Below are 17466 nucleotides of genomic sequence, written 5' to 3'. Positions count from 1 at the left end.
TAAATACACCTTTAGTGATGTGGTGATAAGGTATGGGGGAGGTGAAGCATTCTGTAGCCTTATAATTATGTCCCAGTCTTTTAGTGAACCTGTGCCTCTGGACTGTGAACTTCACGATTGCTTCTCAGTCTCACCTGTATCCTCTCTGCCCTCCTTAGGTGGGACAGAATGGGTTGAATGGGCATTTCCCTTCTCCCAGGTCAATTAGGCTCTGATAAAACCTGGGCAGGTTAGACTTTGGTTAAATAGTTTCTCCTGAGGACAGGCCTTGTTAAGAACAGAATGCTCTGGTTGATTTCCACATGGTTCCTTTTCCCCTCCCACTGCCAGAAGCCCAGAGAGATTTTTCCCCCATATTCTCTGTGAGAACCTGGTAGAGGTTCCTCCTACGGGTAAATTTCACAGTGTTGTGGGACCCCCTCTATGACTAGGACCCCCTGTAGTTTTTGTCTCTCAGAGCCTAAAGCAGTTCATCGCTTTACAGTTCAGTCTTCCCTTCCCTGGTACTGGTTTTGAGGAAGTTGATGCTGATGAATTTCTCTTCCTGCAAGTTGTGATTCTCTGTATTTGCTTTCTGTGGGTCTCCAATTTGAGGGTTAGTGGTTTGCTCTATGACCTTCGTTCTCTTACAGATCTAAGAAGAGTTCTTGATTTTTCAGTTTATTCAGCTTTTTGCTTGTCTGGATGGAATGTTGATTTCCAAGCTTCTTACATGCTAGATTAGAAACCAGAGCCATGCCTTTTTCCCTTCACCTTCTTATCCTTCTTTTCTCGACTTGCTAGTATACTTTAACATATTTAATATTGATAACATTTGCACCTTGTTCTATAACCGTAATTTTTAATTGCTTAATGTTTTGACTTTAGATTGAATCTAAAAGTTGAAAATAAAACAGTATTTACATTATGATGATATAAATATTTTTACTGCAGATCCAGGCATTGTACTGTGATTACATTCTTATACTTTCTCAACTGCCTTTCTTTTTTTTTTCTTGCACTGTTTGCCTTCATATCCATTCCTTCCCTTTTATTTTTTCCAAAATTTTCCTCCTAGAGCCTTTTAACTCTGTCTGGACTAGTTGCTCTCAGCCAGCTGCATAGCTATCGTCGTGCAACTTAATTTCTCCATCTTCTTGGTGGGTGTCTACTTTTTCCTGGGTAGCATCCTCGTTTTCCAAATTTTGCTCAGTAACACCCTCATTTTCCCAAGAAACAGTTCATAGGAGATAAACTTAAAAATTTCTGCATCTATGAAAGTGTCCTTTTTTATCATCTGGTGCTAGTTTGGATACAGAATTGTAGGTTGTGAATAATTTTTTCTTGAAACTTTGAGGATGTTGCTTTATTGTTTTCTGATATTCAGTGTTACCAATTAGAGGTCTGATTCCAGTCCAGTTAATAATTTTTTCTTAAGTTATCAATATCTCACTCCCTTATCCCTCTCCCCATGTCTATTCTGGGTGCTCTTGGATCTTTGTTTTATACTAGTGTACTGAAGGTCCACAATAATGTGTTTAGGAATTCTTTAACACATGTGTTGAGCGCTCAGTAGACTTTCTCAATCTGAAAACTTCTGTTCTTTAGCTTTAGGGTAAATCTTTTGTTCTTTCATTACTATTCTTCTCTGCATTGTTTGTAAACTTCATTTTAATAAGAATTTGGCCCATCTAGATGAATCAATCTTCTTTGTTTCTTATCTCTTGTGTTTTTAAATTCATCTTTCTCCTTCCTACTTCTGGAGAAATTTTTTTTAATCTTCTAGTATTTTTACTAACTTTGTATGCTGTTGACTCTTGAACAACATGGGTTTGAACTGTGTATGTGTTTGTATATATGTAGAAAAAAGTGGAAGAAAGCAAGAAAAGAATTGCAACTTCTGATGGGGACTGTAGGAACTTCTAATTCTATATCCCAAATACTATTTTATTTATTTTACCATGAGCATATAAATTTTATAATGTTGAGGAAATAAAGCTTAATAGTTTCAGTAGCTATCAGTAGCGTACCAGCAAACAGTTGCTGGCCCTGGGTCTCCTAGGTGAGTTAGAATCTAGTGGAAGGGGTCTGGGAATCTGTATCCTAACAAGGCTTTAAGTGTTTCTCACCATCAGGCAACTGTGTGAGCTTGCACAGAAATACACATAATTTAGAATAAGGGAAAATTACCATAGAGAGGCAATTAAAAGAGTGAGACTACTTTGAATAATGCTGAACTATTAGTAAGTTTCAAAATCTGGAGGCAATAAATATTTTCTAGGAAATTGTCAAATATTTTAGAGAAAACCTAGTTTATTCCAAATAACATGGAAGAAATTAAGACATATATCAGAGATACTGACCACCTATGTCATAGGTGAATTTTCTTCCAAATCTTTAAGGATCGTATAATTCCTAATCTATTTAAAGTATTTGAAGCAGGAAAAAAGCAAAGCTTGCTAGTTGTGTTTACAAAGCCAACATAACATGAATTCCAAACCTTTCAGATACAGTTTTTTTTTAAGCTTAAGATTGTGGTTAAAATTTTATATAAATGTTACTTGAAAAAATACACTACGAATAAATGGAATTCATTTCAGGGATCAAAGGATGGTTTGATGTTAGGAACTCTTTTAATAGAATCATTAATATTAATAAGACCAGAGAGAAAAGTTATCTTTAGGTTTCTGCCCCAAAATACACATGATAAAATTAATATCTGTCTGTGGTTTCTGAAAATATAAAGCCCAAAACAAAACTCTCGGAAGAGTGAAACTAGTTTCTTAACAAAAGTGTTGCAGAGTGTCAGCCAGTATTGCCCTTAATGATAATGCTGAAGAAGTTTTGTTAAAGTTAGGAATTTTATAAATGTAAATGAATTGCCATTTCACTTAAAAATCTCGGTTTATTTTGATAAATGATTCTAAAGATTATTTGGAAGAATTAACAACATGAGAATAGCAAAGAAAATTCTAAGCAAGAAAAAGGGCTGAGCTAACCCTTTCAGATATTTAAATATTATAATGCTGAAGTAATTAAAACAATGTTACAGGTCCAGGAATAGCTATACAGAACTGTGTAACACAGGGGGTCAGAAATAAATACATGTAAGTGTGTGAGTGGCTTTTCAAATTACTGGAGAAAAAGATGAGGTGAGAAAAGATGAGAAACACTCTCATATTGACAGTGAGAGAATAAATTTCAGTAACCTTTTTGAAAGGCAATTAGCTGTAGCTAATACATTTTTAAATATATATATATGCTTTGGTCCAACAGGTCTCCTTCTAGGCATTTATTCCAGATATTTCTTTAGAGACAGATTTTTGTGTAATTCACAAGCTTGTGATGGTAATCTAGACTTCTTGATACTACTTCATCAGGAATTATTTTTGTAAATTTGTATGTCACAGCTCCTTTCCTCCTCTCCGGCTTTTGTGGGCTTATGGCCTCTGCAATAGGGGTAGCTTAGAAAGAGAGTGACACACGTGCCAGACTTGGGCTACAAAGTAAGTTTTCAGGTGATGCAACCAGGATCAGTTGCAGAGAAATAATTGCATATATTGCCTTTGATTCCTTTTATCCACACTTTCAAAACATCTTTCTTGAGTCCCAAGGTGGCAGCTTGGCATACAGACTTCTAAAATTTTGTTATGTCTGAAATAGTAGACAGATACTATCCCCTTGCTCTCCTATCCCCTCACCTCCACCTCCACCCCACTTCGTGGAATGAGCTTTGGGTTTGGAATCAAAAGACCTGGTTTCTAGTGTCAGTTCCACTGACCAACTCTGAAACTTAAAAAGAAATAGAATTCTAAATTTTTTTCAAAGCCAAGTATCTTAACCTGTTTTGTACCTGTCTTTCTACTTTAATTCTTCTGGTTTATTCCTTAACTCACTGCAGACTAGATTTTACCCTCCCACGTGTCTCCAACTGCTCAAGCAGCAGAAACCTCCCAATTGGAAAACAGAGTACATTTTCCCCCTTTTTTATTTGGTCCTGCTGTTTCTCCTTTTTGGAAATTATTTGTCAATTTTCTGATTAAATGATATTAAATATTTTTGTAGTAAAGATAGACTCATGTAAAGAAAACATAGAAATATCCCTTAGTCTCAGCACGCAGAAATAAACACTAGCATATTCACTACCATTTACATGTACAAATCATGATAGGATTGGGATTATGCTTATGTATACATTGCTTTGTGTCCTGCTTTTTGTTTTTATAACATTAATGCTATGAGTTTTGAAGGCTACATAGTTTTCTCATTATGTGGCTATTCCATAATTAACTTTATCTATTCTTGTGGTGAGTTTAGGCTGCTTCTCATCTTGAACACGCTATGCAGTAAATCTGCATGTGCAATGATTGTTTCCTTTAAGGCTTCTTCCAACCTCCCAAAGCCTCTTCGCAACCTTGGTTTCCCACTTTCTGCCAGTGCTTTTTCCCACCATCTCTTTCATAGGCTCCTTTTTATACCTGCCTGTAAGGTTTCCTTTCTCTGCTCTGGGCTTGCTGGCAGTTTCGTTTACTCCCCCAGCTTCAGTCATCACCACCTGTCCGCGTCCCAAGTTTGGAGCACATGTCCTCTGCGTGCTCATTTCTGCATACTATGTTTGCGTTTCTAACTATTCCCTTGGGTATTTCCTCCTGAGTGTCCCACAGGTACCTGAAACGAATGTGACAAAGATAAACAAACTACATGTGATCTCCTTGTAGGTCTTCCTTTTATCTAGCACTTACCTGGCATATTTTAGGTGCTTTGGTTTATAAGCAAAAGTATCTAAGATGTGTAATGATCCCTCAAGGGGTTCCAAATGGGAAGAAAAGGGTAGTAGGTAAGGACGACAGTCATAAGTCATTGCCTGCGTAACCTGCAAGGCTGTGTGGCTTTCTGTTCTTGCTGCCCTCCTTTTCCTCATAGTTCTCTTAGTGTAAACCTGCCTCTTTATCCTCCTTGCCCTTTTAAATTTGCACAGAAGTGATGCCCCTTAGTGGCAGAAACAGGAACTTCACCCTGTGTTGATGAGCAAAAATGAGCGTCTTTTCTTGTGCAAGTAAACAAATGGTTATTGTTACTGTGATATGTTGCTGAACCATTGATAGGTGCTTTTGAGCAATTCTAGTAAGTACTTCTGACTTAACAGCACAACATCTCAGGTACCTTAATCTTACTTTGAGTGTGTTGGGAAAAAGAAAATAGACTAAATCTGCTTCCTTTCTACAAGAATTTGAATTTCTGGAGAGACTGAGACAAGGATACTTAGTGCTTATTTTAACACTACTTTGTGATGTCTCAATAGTAGATATTACTAGATTCGAGGAGTGTGGGGGGTTATAATTTAAATTTGTAACTTAAAATTATATTTTCTACTGTTATTTACAGTAGTCAGTCTAGAAATACTTGTTGAGTGACTAGGGTGATCCTTGAAAGCCTTCATGCTTTAAAAAAAAAAAGAAAGAAAGCAAAGAAACAAAAATTGCTGTTTTAAAGAAGAGTAGTATAACCACATTAAATATAACCTGGAAAATAAGAGGAAAAAAACCCTACTCTTAATTTCACCTAACAGACTTGCTGATAGAATTTTTACATAACTGGTTGTTTTAAAATTTGTGATTATGTTGTTAAAATTATGCATCCTGCCATTCCCTACTTAATGTGTCACTTCACTGTATGATTATTACTTTAAATGCCTGTATAATAATCTATTAGTTGCAGAAACTTTTGGCCCTATTGTATGCAGTATGTTTGTATTTATGAAGAAGAGTGGGTGGTACATTTGTTTCTAAAAAGTACGATTCTTAAGAAAAAAGTTATTCTGATAAAACATAATTGCTTATCATATCAATTTTAGTAAGTAGGAGAACGATAACCTGAGTGTAAGGTCAGTACCTTTTTCTTTTCAGATATATTAACCTGAAACTTGAGGAAGCTGGTCATCAGTTGAGAGTAATATACCAGATGTCAGTTATGTATTTTGGAGAAGTTATAAACACAAGTTAGAGAGCTACTTATTTGGAGAATTATTGTCATAATTCTTAATGTTAGCGTTGTGTTCTTTTACAGATTATGCAGCTTTGTGGTGCAAAAAGACTTGGTTATTTTGGAAGAAGTCAGTTTTATATTGCTTTGAAACTCGTAGCTGTTGCCCAGTCTGGTTTCCCTTTAAGAGTGGAAAGTATAAATACAGGTAAGTGTGGAATATATAAGTAACTGAAATGAAAATGGACTTCTAATCACAAATGAAGTAGAACTGTTGAGTCTTTCTGATTTTAGTGGCATTTGTGACCTTGAGTAAAGTGTCATGATTATTCTCACTACCATGCTTTTTCTATTTGTGAACATTAGAAAAATATATCTACCTTAAATCTGTTAGGGCATATATGTACTTCATACATATTTGATGGTAATATAAAAACTGCTAAAATGGTGATTTTAAAAAATTAATTCACTAAAAATTGCTTAGAAAGAATTTAGATGAATAATTTTATAAAGGTAAACGATGAATTGTAGTGACCATCTTCATATGTGCTTTTCTTACATTCTTTTCTACTAAGTTTAAAACATGCCTTGTGTTTTCCTATTTGGAAAGGCTATGAAAGCTCCACTTGAAATTGTAAAGTTTTAGTTAATCAAAACTTTGTTAGAGACAGTATTAAAATATTGGCAGGCTAAAACCTAAATACAAGCATCTGACTGCCTTACAAGTGTCACCTAAGATAATTTGTTTTTCTATTATTTGGAGGCTTGTTGATGCCTGAATAGATGGAAATTCTATAAAGGTAGGCACTTAAATGTAGAATTCTGTGGTTTTCCTAGGGAAAGAGGGCAAGAGAAGACTTGGTTTTCTGTAATGTTAGAATTTTTAAAAAATAATTTTAAGTACCAGCCCAGTGTATTAGTCAGCCAGACCTCTGGTTTACTATACATCATTGTTCTAGAGTTGAGAGTTTATATTCTTTTTAGGTAATTTTGACCTTTACGTAAATACTGACTAAGCATAATACCTTCCCTTCTTAGTGTGGAGATTCTAAAGAGAAATGCAAGTAATCATGGTAGAGGGAAGTACACTTTATAAATGATTCTGCTCCTGTATTGTTCAAGTCTGAAAGTATGCAGAGGAGTTCTCAGTCTTTTATCTTTCTTCTCTGTTTAAAATTGAATGTGGAATATCTACGTGGTAGACTAAAGTGGGTAGGTATAACTAATGTCTTGTCTTGTGACCTTGGTAGGTGAATAATAAGATATTTTCAGGAATTTCTGCAATGAAAATGTTTAGACTGATCTAGTCTCAGACTTAGTAACATATTCTTGTTTTGCTTAGAGCTTTGACTTCCTCCTTTAGAGAACTCATGTGAGTAGAAATAACCTAGACTTCAAGATCAGACTGACCTTCGTGCAGATCCTAATTGACCTCGGCATCTCAGAGCCTCAGTTTCTTTATCTGTAAAATGGGAACTTTGCAAGATTGCTACGGTTATGAGATTAGCTAAATATAGAGTACAATCATATGGCAAGGCATGCAGTGAACATTTAATATAGCTGTTGTTGTAACCCCCTAGAAGGGCAATTTGGTGTTACTACTTCTTTCTAGGTTAGTCTTCATGAACAGTCTAAGGGACATGATCTCAGTTGCTTAGTGGCATTTTGTATCTGTTGTTTCTGTATCAGTCTTTGCAAAAATTTTTTCTAACATTAAATCCATCTCTTATTTCAATTTTTAATGGGTATGCCCCTTTTTAAAGTAAAAATTATTTTATTTTAATAATAATTATTTTAAAGTAATAATTATTTTTGTGGTTAACAGTAAAGGACCTTCCTCTGCCAAGATTTGTTGCTTCAAAGAATGAACAGGAATCTCGCCATGCAGCCTCGTATTCTTCAGATTCTGAAAATCAAGGGTCTTATTCTGGTGTAATTCCCCCACCACCTGGCAGGGGGCAAGTGAAAAAGGGATCCATAAGCCATGATACTGTCCAGCCTCGTACATCTGCAGATCAACAGGTATCATGTGCATGTAATTGTTGTCATTTGAGGTCCTATGTGGATGCTTAACACTGAAACATTACTGAGTGCCTTAGTAATGAAATGTTACCTTCAGATTTAAACTTTAAAATAATGACGTTCTTTCTAGGAACCTGCATCCCCAGTAGTTTCACCGCAGCAGTCTCCACCAGCTTCCCCACACACATGGAGGAAGCACAGCCGTCATCCCAGTGGGGGAAACAGTGAGAGGCCTCTTGCAGGACCGGGGCCATTTTGGGCTCCCTTTGGTGAAGCACAGTCAGGTATTTAGAAATTCTTTAAAAGTAACAACTATTTATTAAGGGTTGTAAGTTGAAGGAAATTTGCTAATGTCCATTTAAGAGTTGCCTCCAAGTCCATTTTTAATTATAAGTTAAGTACCTTCAATAGAAGCAAAAGCTGACTGTGAAAATTTGTAAGTGGATATAACACTTTGAAGGGTGATTACATTTACTTACATCTATGATGCTTAGACAGAAGTTTAGAGACATCAGATTCTCTGGAGGCAAAATGAATAAATAATTATTTCCCAGAGTATATATTCCCAGATAGTAGTATATTAGTGAAGGAAAGTACACTTTGTTGTAAAAACGATTCTGCTGCTGTATTGCTTATTACAGCAATAAATTGGTTATTATACCAAATGAGGTACGCTTTTAAACTGACAGAGAAGATTCCAATTTGGAAATTGTTAACATTTCTTCAAAGTTAGAGTTTAAAAGAAAACTCTGTGTATGGTGATTTGTTATAATTAAAAGTCTGGTAACTTTATTTTTTTCTCCAAACGTGAGCCAGCATGTTTACCCATCCTGCTTTCAGGTTCTTCTGCTGGTGATGCAGTGTGGTCAGGGCATTCTCCACCTCCACCTCAAGAAAACTGGGTCAGTTTTGCAGATACTCCACCAACCAGTACTCTTTTAACCATGCATCCTGCTTCTGTCCAGGTGTGACATTTTATTGGTATTGCATTTTTATTTGCTTCATTCAAAGTATTGCTGCAGTCATTGCTTTTATATTTTGCTGTTGCAGATTTTATAAATGCAAGTTCACTCTTTTATAAAAAAAAGCAGAACTCTGCTCTGTGCCTTTTCTTCAAGTCGTTTTCATTGGAATGTTTCACAAAGTTCTGGCTGATTTTCTTTCTAATTCCATAGTGAAGTTTGAAAGGTTTCTGCATATAGGGATATATTTGCTTGGCTTTCTTAGCACATTTTACATAACTTTCTGTTGCTTACATATTGCTGTCATGCTACACATTTATATAATCACTGTGCAAAAAACATTTAATAACCCATGTAACAAATATGTGGTTTGCTGTTGAGTTTGTGACGACTTCCTATGTTTTAAAAATCCACAAAAAGTAAGTTTTACTTTCAAAAATATGTAACTGAGCAATCTTGGTCCGTATAATCATGTAGACAGATACTGTACTGAGGAAAAAATGTTTCATTACAGGACCAGACAACAGTACGAACTGTAGCATCAGCTACAACTGCCAATGAAATTCGTAGGCAATCCAGTAGTTATGATGATCCCTGGAAAATAACAGATGAACAAAGACAGTATTATGTAAATCAGTTTAAAACCATTCAGCCTGATCTAAATGGATTTATTCCAGGTGAGTTGTTAAAAACAGAAATTCTTAGAGGGGATAGGACAATCTCAATTTCATACTCTCAAAGACGTGGTTTTATTGGTCAGAGATTATAAAAGATAAATTCTCAAATTGTTTGTCTAAAAACTTTGTGATCACTGGACACCAAAAACATGACATACATACATGTTATGGTTACCTTTTTCTCAGTGAAAAAAGTCTTAAGACTTATCTCAGATTTTATTCTTGGAGCTAAAAGTTCAGAATAACACTAAACAACACTGTTTTACTATTTCAGGATCTGCAGCTAAAGAATTTTTTACAAAATCAAAACTTCCTATTCTTGAACTTTCTCATATTTGGTAAGTGTGGTATATCATTAGTTGGGTAATGTGGGTTGTTTCAAATGAGTCTCCAGCAGGTCGATTTTTGAACTTTAAAAAATAAACTATTAGAATAACCTTTTCAACAGTGTTCTCAAAGAACTCAGTATTGCCAGGGGGCAGCTTCTCTCTCACTCTTTAGAGAAGAAATGTGATACCACTACAGTAGTTCCTTAAAATGTGCTAAAATTCTTTAAGCTGTATCAGCTACTTCTTGCCGCTATCATAATGCTTGGAATAAAAGTTAGTTGGTTCATACATGTTTATGTTTAACCCATTTGGTTTTTAACAAGTTTAGTAAGTCTTGTACCAAGACATGAGCCTAAGAACGTGCTTATTTAGCTCCCATTTAAATATAAACTAAGACTCAGGATAGTTGCTGTGTAGTTGAAATTAGCCATTAAAACACAAATTATAATCGCAAATTACTTTTGAAAGCAATTATAAGATAAGTAAATGTTATTTTTACTGTATATCAATATATTTTTCTAGTTTCTAAGTTATGTTGTTAGTAGGGTTTTTAGTAGCATAGAATGCTGTGGTAGGGGACAGGTGGGTAATGCCTAAAACTGAACAATGAAGAGCTAGCAATATATTCATGCTGTTTATATTGTTTAAGGCAATCAATTAAAAGTAGTTGCTTCTGCAGCCAGGAAGTGAAGGGACAGCAGGGTGGGGCTGCTGGTTTTTGTATCAAGCCTTGCAATTACTTTGGATGCATTAAAATGCACACATGTATAATTTTGATAACAATACAAACCAAGTTTTTAAAAATTTCAATGACATATATTAACTAAGCCTGTGTTTAACTAAATCCTGTTACTAAAAATGCATATGGGTTAAAGATCATTTTTTGGTAACTTTATTTATTGGGGCTGTTTTTCAGCATTTTCGCGTAAGAATTCAAAGCATACAGAAAAGTTTAAAGAATTGTGCCTTGAACACCCATACGCCCACTGTCTAGATTCCCCAGTTAACAGTTTGCTATATTGTTTTAACATACATCTTTCCATCGTGGAATTTTTTAAATTATTGATTGTTATTTTCTGGAAAAGGATTTCTCTTGCTTTTTTTGACACCTAAAGGGAGCCAAAGCATAATATGATTATATTAATAATAAGTTTATTTTCTAGGGAACTCTCAGACTTTGATAAAGATGGAGCCTTGACACTGGATGAGTTTTGTGCTGCTTTTCATCTGGTAGTTGCTAGAAAGAATGGCTATGACTTACCAGAAAAACTCCCTGAAAGCTTAATGCCCAAACTGATTGATTTGGAAGATTCAGCAGGTAAGATCAGGAGCTGGAGACCTGATTGTGTGCTTTCATAAACATAACACTTGATTCATAAAGCAAAATAAGACAGGTATTAAAACTTAGTTTGAGAGCTTAGATGTTGCATCAGGAGCACGTAGACTTGCCATCAGAATAAGATGTACAGGCTGAACTTTGATTAGTGGTTTGGCTTATTTAGTTAACTTTAAACAGAGAGACAAAGAATAATGCCACTATTTCTCTTTACACATATAACTTGCAGAGATCCAAAGAGCATTTCACAGTGTCTGGTTATTTTGCTACCCTTTAATTGTATTATAGATTATATGAAGTGGGTAAAGTATCTTGTCTTCATTATCAGCATTTTTCCATTTAATGCATCTTAATTTGTTGAAGGGAATGCCCAGTTTATCATTAGATCTTTGCAGTCTATAAGCATTTTCTTTTTAAAAAATCAAGCTTTTTTCTTCAGACTCTAAAGAAATCTGGAAAGTTTGTGTTTGTAGATAATGCTTTTTTGTATGTTTATAAGAATACTTTTGTAAATACTCGTATTTACTAGTAGCTTTCTTTGAAAGGAAACAAGAATGTAAGGGGTAAAAATGAGTATTTTTCTTCAATTCTCAATGAGTAAAAAAAATCGAATGTTAAATTCTTAGTGAGTCTAATTAAAACTGAATTACTGTTTTCAATTTTCCTATCTAAATTCTCTTTTGTATTTTATGATGGAAAGAATTTTACACTTTTAAAGAGAGAAGTTAGAATTTGACTTTCAAAGGGGCAACGTCTGTTTAACTCAGAAATGCAAATGGATCTGACTTTATTAACTAAATTATACAGAAGGAACCGTACATAAAATCATTACTGTCATGAAGAGAACAGTCTCCTTCAGGTTCAGAATCTGAGTGTGCTTCTCGTTTTGCTGATTTCTCCTGTGACCTTGGGCAAGTTCTAACCATGTATTTTTTCCTTCTGTTTCTCCACCTGAAATGTGGATTTGATGCCATTCATAGTTCAAGACTTGAATTATATGCTGGCCTTTTGTCAGCCAATAAATAATTGATCAAATAATTTACTGCTGATTTTAGTTTTTTAGAAATACTATCCTATGAGAGCCCTAGGATTTTCCTAATTACTTCAGGTAGTTATTTGGCATCTGTTAGCGTCTCACTTGAGCTAAAAGCTAAGTATTTTTGTTAGATAATTTTGCTTCAGGGCTCTTTGGTTTACCTAATTAAGAAATAAACAAAAGTGACTTCTTTGTTTAGCTTATTTGATAGCCAAAAGGGAAGCAATTGTGGTAGCTACAGACTTACCTTGACATATCATTGATTTATAAATTGAGCCTTGTATGTAAGATTTTTCTATGACTTTAATTTTTTTTTGACTGATAGCATACTAAAACAAGAAATAAGTCAAGCTTACTCTGCTGTGTGTCATTTTCTAGAGACTTGTCTGATTTTGTTACCCGTTGTATTCAAATAGGTGAATCTGGCTTTTGCATTTTTCTTTCTTTAGTTTAAATAAAATCTGGTTCTTTGTAATCTTGATCTACTGATGGAATTTTAAGCCTGATGATTCAAGAAGTTCTTTCTACCTGTTAGATCTGTTTAGCAAAGAGACACTCTGGTTTTTTGCCTAAGTGTATCTGTGCATTATTGCTCCAACTATAATTTTAAAAATGTCAAAGACTTAAATAGTTTTTTCCAATTCCAACAGAATATTACATGATTTTCCAGTGAAATTTATTGTAAACGTTTTGACCACACAATATTAGATTAAAATCTGCTTGGTATACTTATAAATTGATAAATTTGGAGTCCTATTTTGAGGTGAGAGAGAACCATTTAATCTTTTTTCTCTTATCTATCATAAGCCTGAGATTCATGTGACACAAAGTCCTTTGAATATAGAAATTATCATGTGACACTATGGATCAGTCAGTATCCTTACAAACCATTTTAAAATAGCTATGTTTTTAGAAGTTCACAGTTAAAAGAGAAATACCCAGTTTCTTTGGCTGACCTGAGAACTTATGATAAATATCCCTTCTATGGAGCCTTTGTGACTTACATGCAAAGGTGATTTTTGTCTTCTTTGATCTCTCACAGCATCTCCTACGTGCTGTTCATTATGGCACATGTTACACTGAATCCTGTTCCTTTTTTTCCTCTTCGTGGCACAACACTCTGAGCTCCTTAAAAAATAGGAAATATATCATATTCATCATTGTATCCTTGGGACCTAGCACTTTACCAGGCATGTACCAAGTCCTCAGTAAATAATTATTGAGTGAATTATGCTAAATGTGTACCACTTTAAAAGTAGGATATTTTTCTTAACATATTTCTGTCTTTGAAAATACAATTGTTTATTATCATGTTTGTGATGTGGGGGCATATTAAAATATTAGCCTTACAAGTATTCTGTATTTATAATTTAAATAATTCTTACAGAAAAATGGATGATGAATAGTGGTGACTTGAGTTACAGTTGTTTGAAGTAACAAGCTAAGCTTTCTACAAGCATGCAGACATAGGTGGGGTGTATGGGTGTTTTCTTCAAAATCATTTGAACAGGTTTATAGGATTAAATACCAAATAAAACAGCACAACTAAGGATCATAGGTAGAAATGCTTATGTGGATCTGAGTTAAAATATTTAACATTGAACATCACTGAATTTGGCAGCTAGGGTAAATAAAAAAGGAAAACTTGGCTTTTGTCTTAGAAAAGAAAGCATACAAAAATTAACTGTGGAAACAGCTTTCTGAAGCTGAATTCAAGAAAAAATGGTCATGTTTTAGTAATGATTATCTTCTATTAAAAAAAAAAAAGATTAAGATGACCTGCTAGCCTACCACAATACTGTATCTTAAAGGGGAAAAAAAAAAAAGCATGTTGAGATGTTATACATCTTAAACTCAGTCTCCAAAGAATCTTCTTGTTAGTCCATTTGCAGTTTTACATATATTTTTGTTGTGATTATTTGATAAATCTCTCTCTCTCTCTCTTAAACTAGATTAGAGGCCTGGGCAGGTAGTAACCAGCTCGATCTTGTTCATTACATCTCAGCACCTAGCAGGGTGCAAACTGAGTACAGAAGTAGGCGTTCACATTTTTGAAATGACTAAGCAGTTGAACCACTTGTTTTTTAAAACTGTTTCCTATCTTCACACCACACTGCTCACATAAGCACCTCAGTAGTATCTGGTTGAGATACTCAAAGAGGGAAAGCAACGTGTTCACTGTTCTTTTTCCTCCTCCACAATCACTGCTTTACACAGTCCATTTGAGCATGTTTCCTTGTTGATGTGGTGCATTGCATAGATACCTAAGCTCCTAGTGGTTACTTGTAACATGAATATGTTTAAAAGCCAGAGACTTTTTATTTGTGAATAGTTTGCCAAAAATTGATACTTGAGACTAGCTTGTTGTGAGTTAATCACTGCCAAGAGTTTCTCTTGTATTCATCTAAAAAATGTGAACATATGAAAGCCTACAGAAATAACACATACAGATACCTGTTTTCACACAAGTAGAATCACACTATACCTCTTGATTTTTTTTTTTTTTTTTGGTGATGTTGGACATCTCTGCGTTTTGTCACATTTAGAGCTGTCACATTCTTTATCATACAAGGTATTCTGTAATATGGATGTGCCTTAATTTAACCAGTTTCTTTTTGATGAAATTTTCAAGTAGTCTCCTGACTTTGTCTTTTAAATGGTGCTGCAAAAAACGGATACATGAATCTTTGTTTTGGAAAATTTACTCTCCAAATGCCTTTAGTTGCAGGGGAAAAAATAATGAAAATAGGCATTAATATTTGTCACTAACTTTATACTTAAGGAATTACTTCTCAAGTCCCTCTTCCCGCCCCATACACACATGTGTACATTCTTAACACTGGTGTCATTTCTTTTCAGATAGTCAGGTGTTTGATCTGTTGAATCAGTACCATTGCAGATATTGGCAGAGATGCACCATTTAATGAAATTGGACAAAATAATTAGAACTCCTCAAATTCCTGGCAAAGATGTTAACAAACACGGCTAGCTAATACACAAAGGAGAAAACCTGTGCAAGAATGACACAATAGGGGCTTTAAAGGATTATAGTTTAGATATCAGCGGATTAATTAGAGTCCTTGGGAATATTTAATGATACCTTTAGTTGTATTTTTGCAGAAATGAGCTTTTTGTCTTTACGATTGTGTTGTGAAAGTCAAAAATGAAGTGAAGGATGTCTGTCTTGCTCTATTAGGAAGAGAACTCGCTGGAAATAAACAGAGCCTTGTCTTTTTGCTCAATACTGTTATCTTTGTTTACTGTATTTATTTACAGGCTTTCAATAAATGTTCACTGACTGAATTCATGCTTTTATTAATTTTACCACCAAGTTTTATCCAAAATTTTTAACATCTTTTATTCTTTTTCTTTATACTCATTTTTTGTGTAAGTTTTCAAGATAAAGCCCCAAATTGTTTTTTCTCTTTATGATATTTTAGTCCTCATTTTAAGTGAATTAACTTTAAATGGGCTTTTTACATCTTTAAGTATCCTTGGATAATGGAAACCTATATATCTGTAGGTAGTATTCTTTGAAGTGTAATAGCTGAGTCAAATAATATTTGCTATAAAATGTTGATCAGTATACTGCAAAAAAAAAGGTCAACAGGTACAGTTCTATTAGTATTGTGGGTAAATGTTTTGTTTCTTTTCAAACTTTGTTGGACATGTTTTTACTTTTTTTTTTTTCAGTCTTTGATTTTCATTTAAAACTGATCAATTTCTATATAGTCCTCCTTAAGGTTTGCTTACTGAGTAAGTTTCCATTTTGTGGAGTATTGGGGAGAAGGGGAATTTTAGAAATAGAACATAGTTTTTTTATCCATATAGTATCACTTAACACAAAGCATATCTTAAATTAAGGCTTTAATTTTTTTCTGCATATGCATTGCTTATCCCTGTCTTTTAAGTATGAATGAAAAGGATACCATTTATAGTTTTCCTAGAAGACTTAAAATTTATCCAAACCTGTTTGTTTTTTATTTTAAATATTTTTTCTTGTAAGAATAATACTCACATCTCAAATAAATAAAAGATGTAGTTACTTTTGCTTTGGTGAAGCTATTAAATGATATTAAAACCTTGAACTTTCATGATTGAAGAATTCTTTCTAGATTTGTTTTGCTATTTGAAAGGAAAATGGTTTAAACCATAAGACTTTAGGGAATGTATAGATTTCTATCAGATTAATAACAGCTGGCAGTCATTTTTGAAACAATTTTTTAGTATACTGAGTGCAATACTAAGAAAATAAGAGAAATTTGGGATGGGTAGATTATAAATCTAAAATAAAACAAGCTTTTTAAGGAAGAGGTTGTTCAGCAGATACACTGAACTGAACTGTATCTATGAACTTTCAGAGTCTTTAGAGGCTTGAGGGATGAAAACTACTGACAGTGTTTTTATTTTCTACTGCAATCCTGAAAATAAGGTTTGCACTTCTAATATTATCATTACTAACTTTTAAATGTAGGTTGACAGTACATCAGTATGATCACACTGGCTTGTGTCTTCCAGTGTGTCTTTTATACATGGAAATACTTTTTGCATAAAAGCCCTTTTGGCATTGACTTTAACAAATAATTTAGGCTCATGCTCTTCTTTTTCAGCCCTGATGCTCTGATGATGTCAGGGGCAGAGCAGAACCCTCAGGAGGGAGGCAGGGTTGACACAGTGTTCCAGCAGGAGGCTAGGTTGGAACACTGCATCAGGTAAGAGTAAAACTACACCCCTGCCTCCATAAGGATACAGTCTTAAAGACTAATTTTTGTGGGCGGGCATGAAGCTCTTTGTTGGAGTATTTATACAGAGCCAAGTTCAAGGAGGTGCAGTTTATTTACAGACTAATGCCTCCCCTCAGGCTCGTGACTGTTAGGTTCTAGAACATAGGTAATTTGCTCTTTTTCTATGGCAGTTTGTTGTTCTGTGTAGGAAGTAGGAAAGAAGGAAGTTATTCCAGAGATAATTTTTGGATTTTCTATGATGGTGATTTTTTTAAAACTTTTTAGTCTTAGGACTCCTTTTACATTCTTAAAAATTTTTGTGAACCTTCAACAGCCTTTGTTATGTAATTTAGATCTATCAATAGTTACCCTATTAGAAATTAAAATTGATAATTTTTTTTAAATAGTCATTACTTTAT

The 17466-nt window shown here is 34.3% G+C and overlaps 1 protein-coding gene across 5 annotated transcripts in view; it reads left to right on the top strand.

Annotated features, from left to right (window-relative positions):
* The window catches only part of REPS1 (RALBP1 associated Eps domain containing 1), a 71832-nt gene that overhangs the window by 28140 nt on the left and 26226 nt on the right, over positions 1 to 17466 (top strand). For all 5 annotated transcript variants that reach the window (XM_072965927.1, XM_072965926.1, XM_072965925.1 and 2 more), the window contains exons 2-8: positions 6046 to 6169; positions 7787 to 7983; positions 8114 to 8267; positions 8824 to 8948; positions 9460 to 9622; positions 9897 to 9960; positions 11115 to 11269. In XM_072965927.1, the coding sequence (XP_072822028.1) occupies positions 6046 to 6169; positions 7787 to 7983; positions 8114 to 8267; positions 8824 to 8948; positions 9460 to 9622; positions 9897 to 9960; positions 11115 to 11269 (982 nt within the window). The remainder of the gene's footprint in view (positions 1 to 6045; positions 6170 to 7786; positions 7984 to 8113; positions 8268 to 8823; positions 8949 to 9459; positions 9623 to 9896; positions 9961 to 11114; positions 11270 to 17466) is intronic.

This window comes from Vicugna pacos, chromosome 8, assembly GCF_048564905.1.
Source record: "Vicugna pacos chromosome 8, VicPac4, whole genome shotgun sequence".
Classification (NCBI taxonomy): Eukaryota; Metazoa; Chordata; class Mammalia; order Artiodactyla; family Camelidae; genus Vicugna; species Vicugna pacos.
This window is presented reverse-complemented; position numbering and strand designations above follow the sequence as displayed.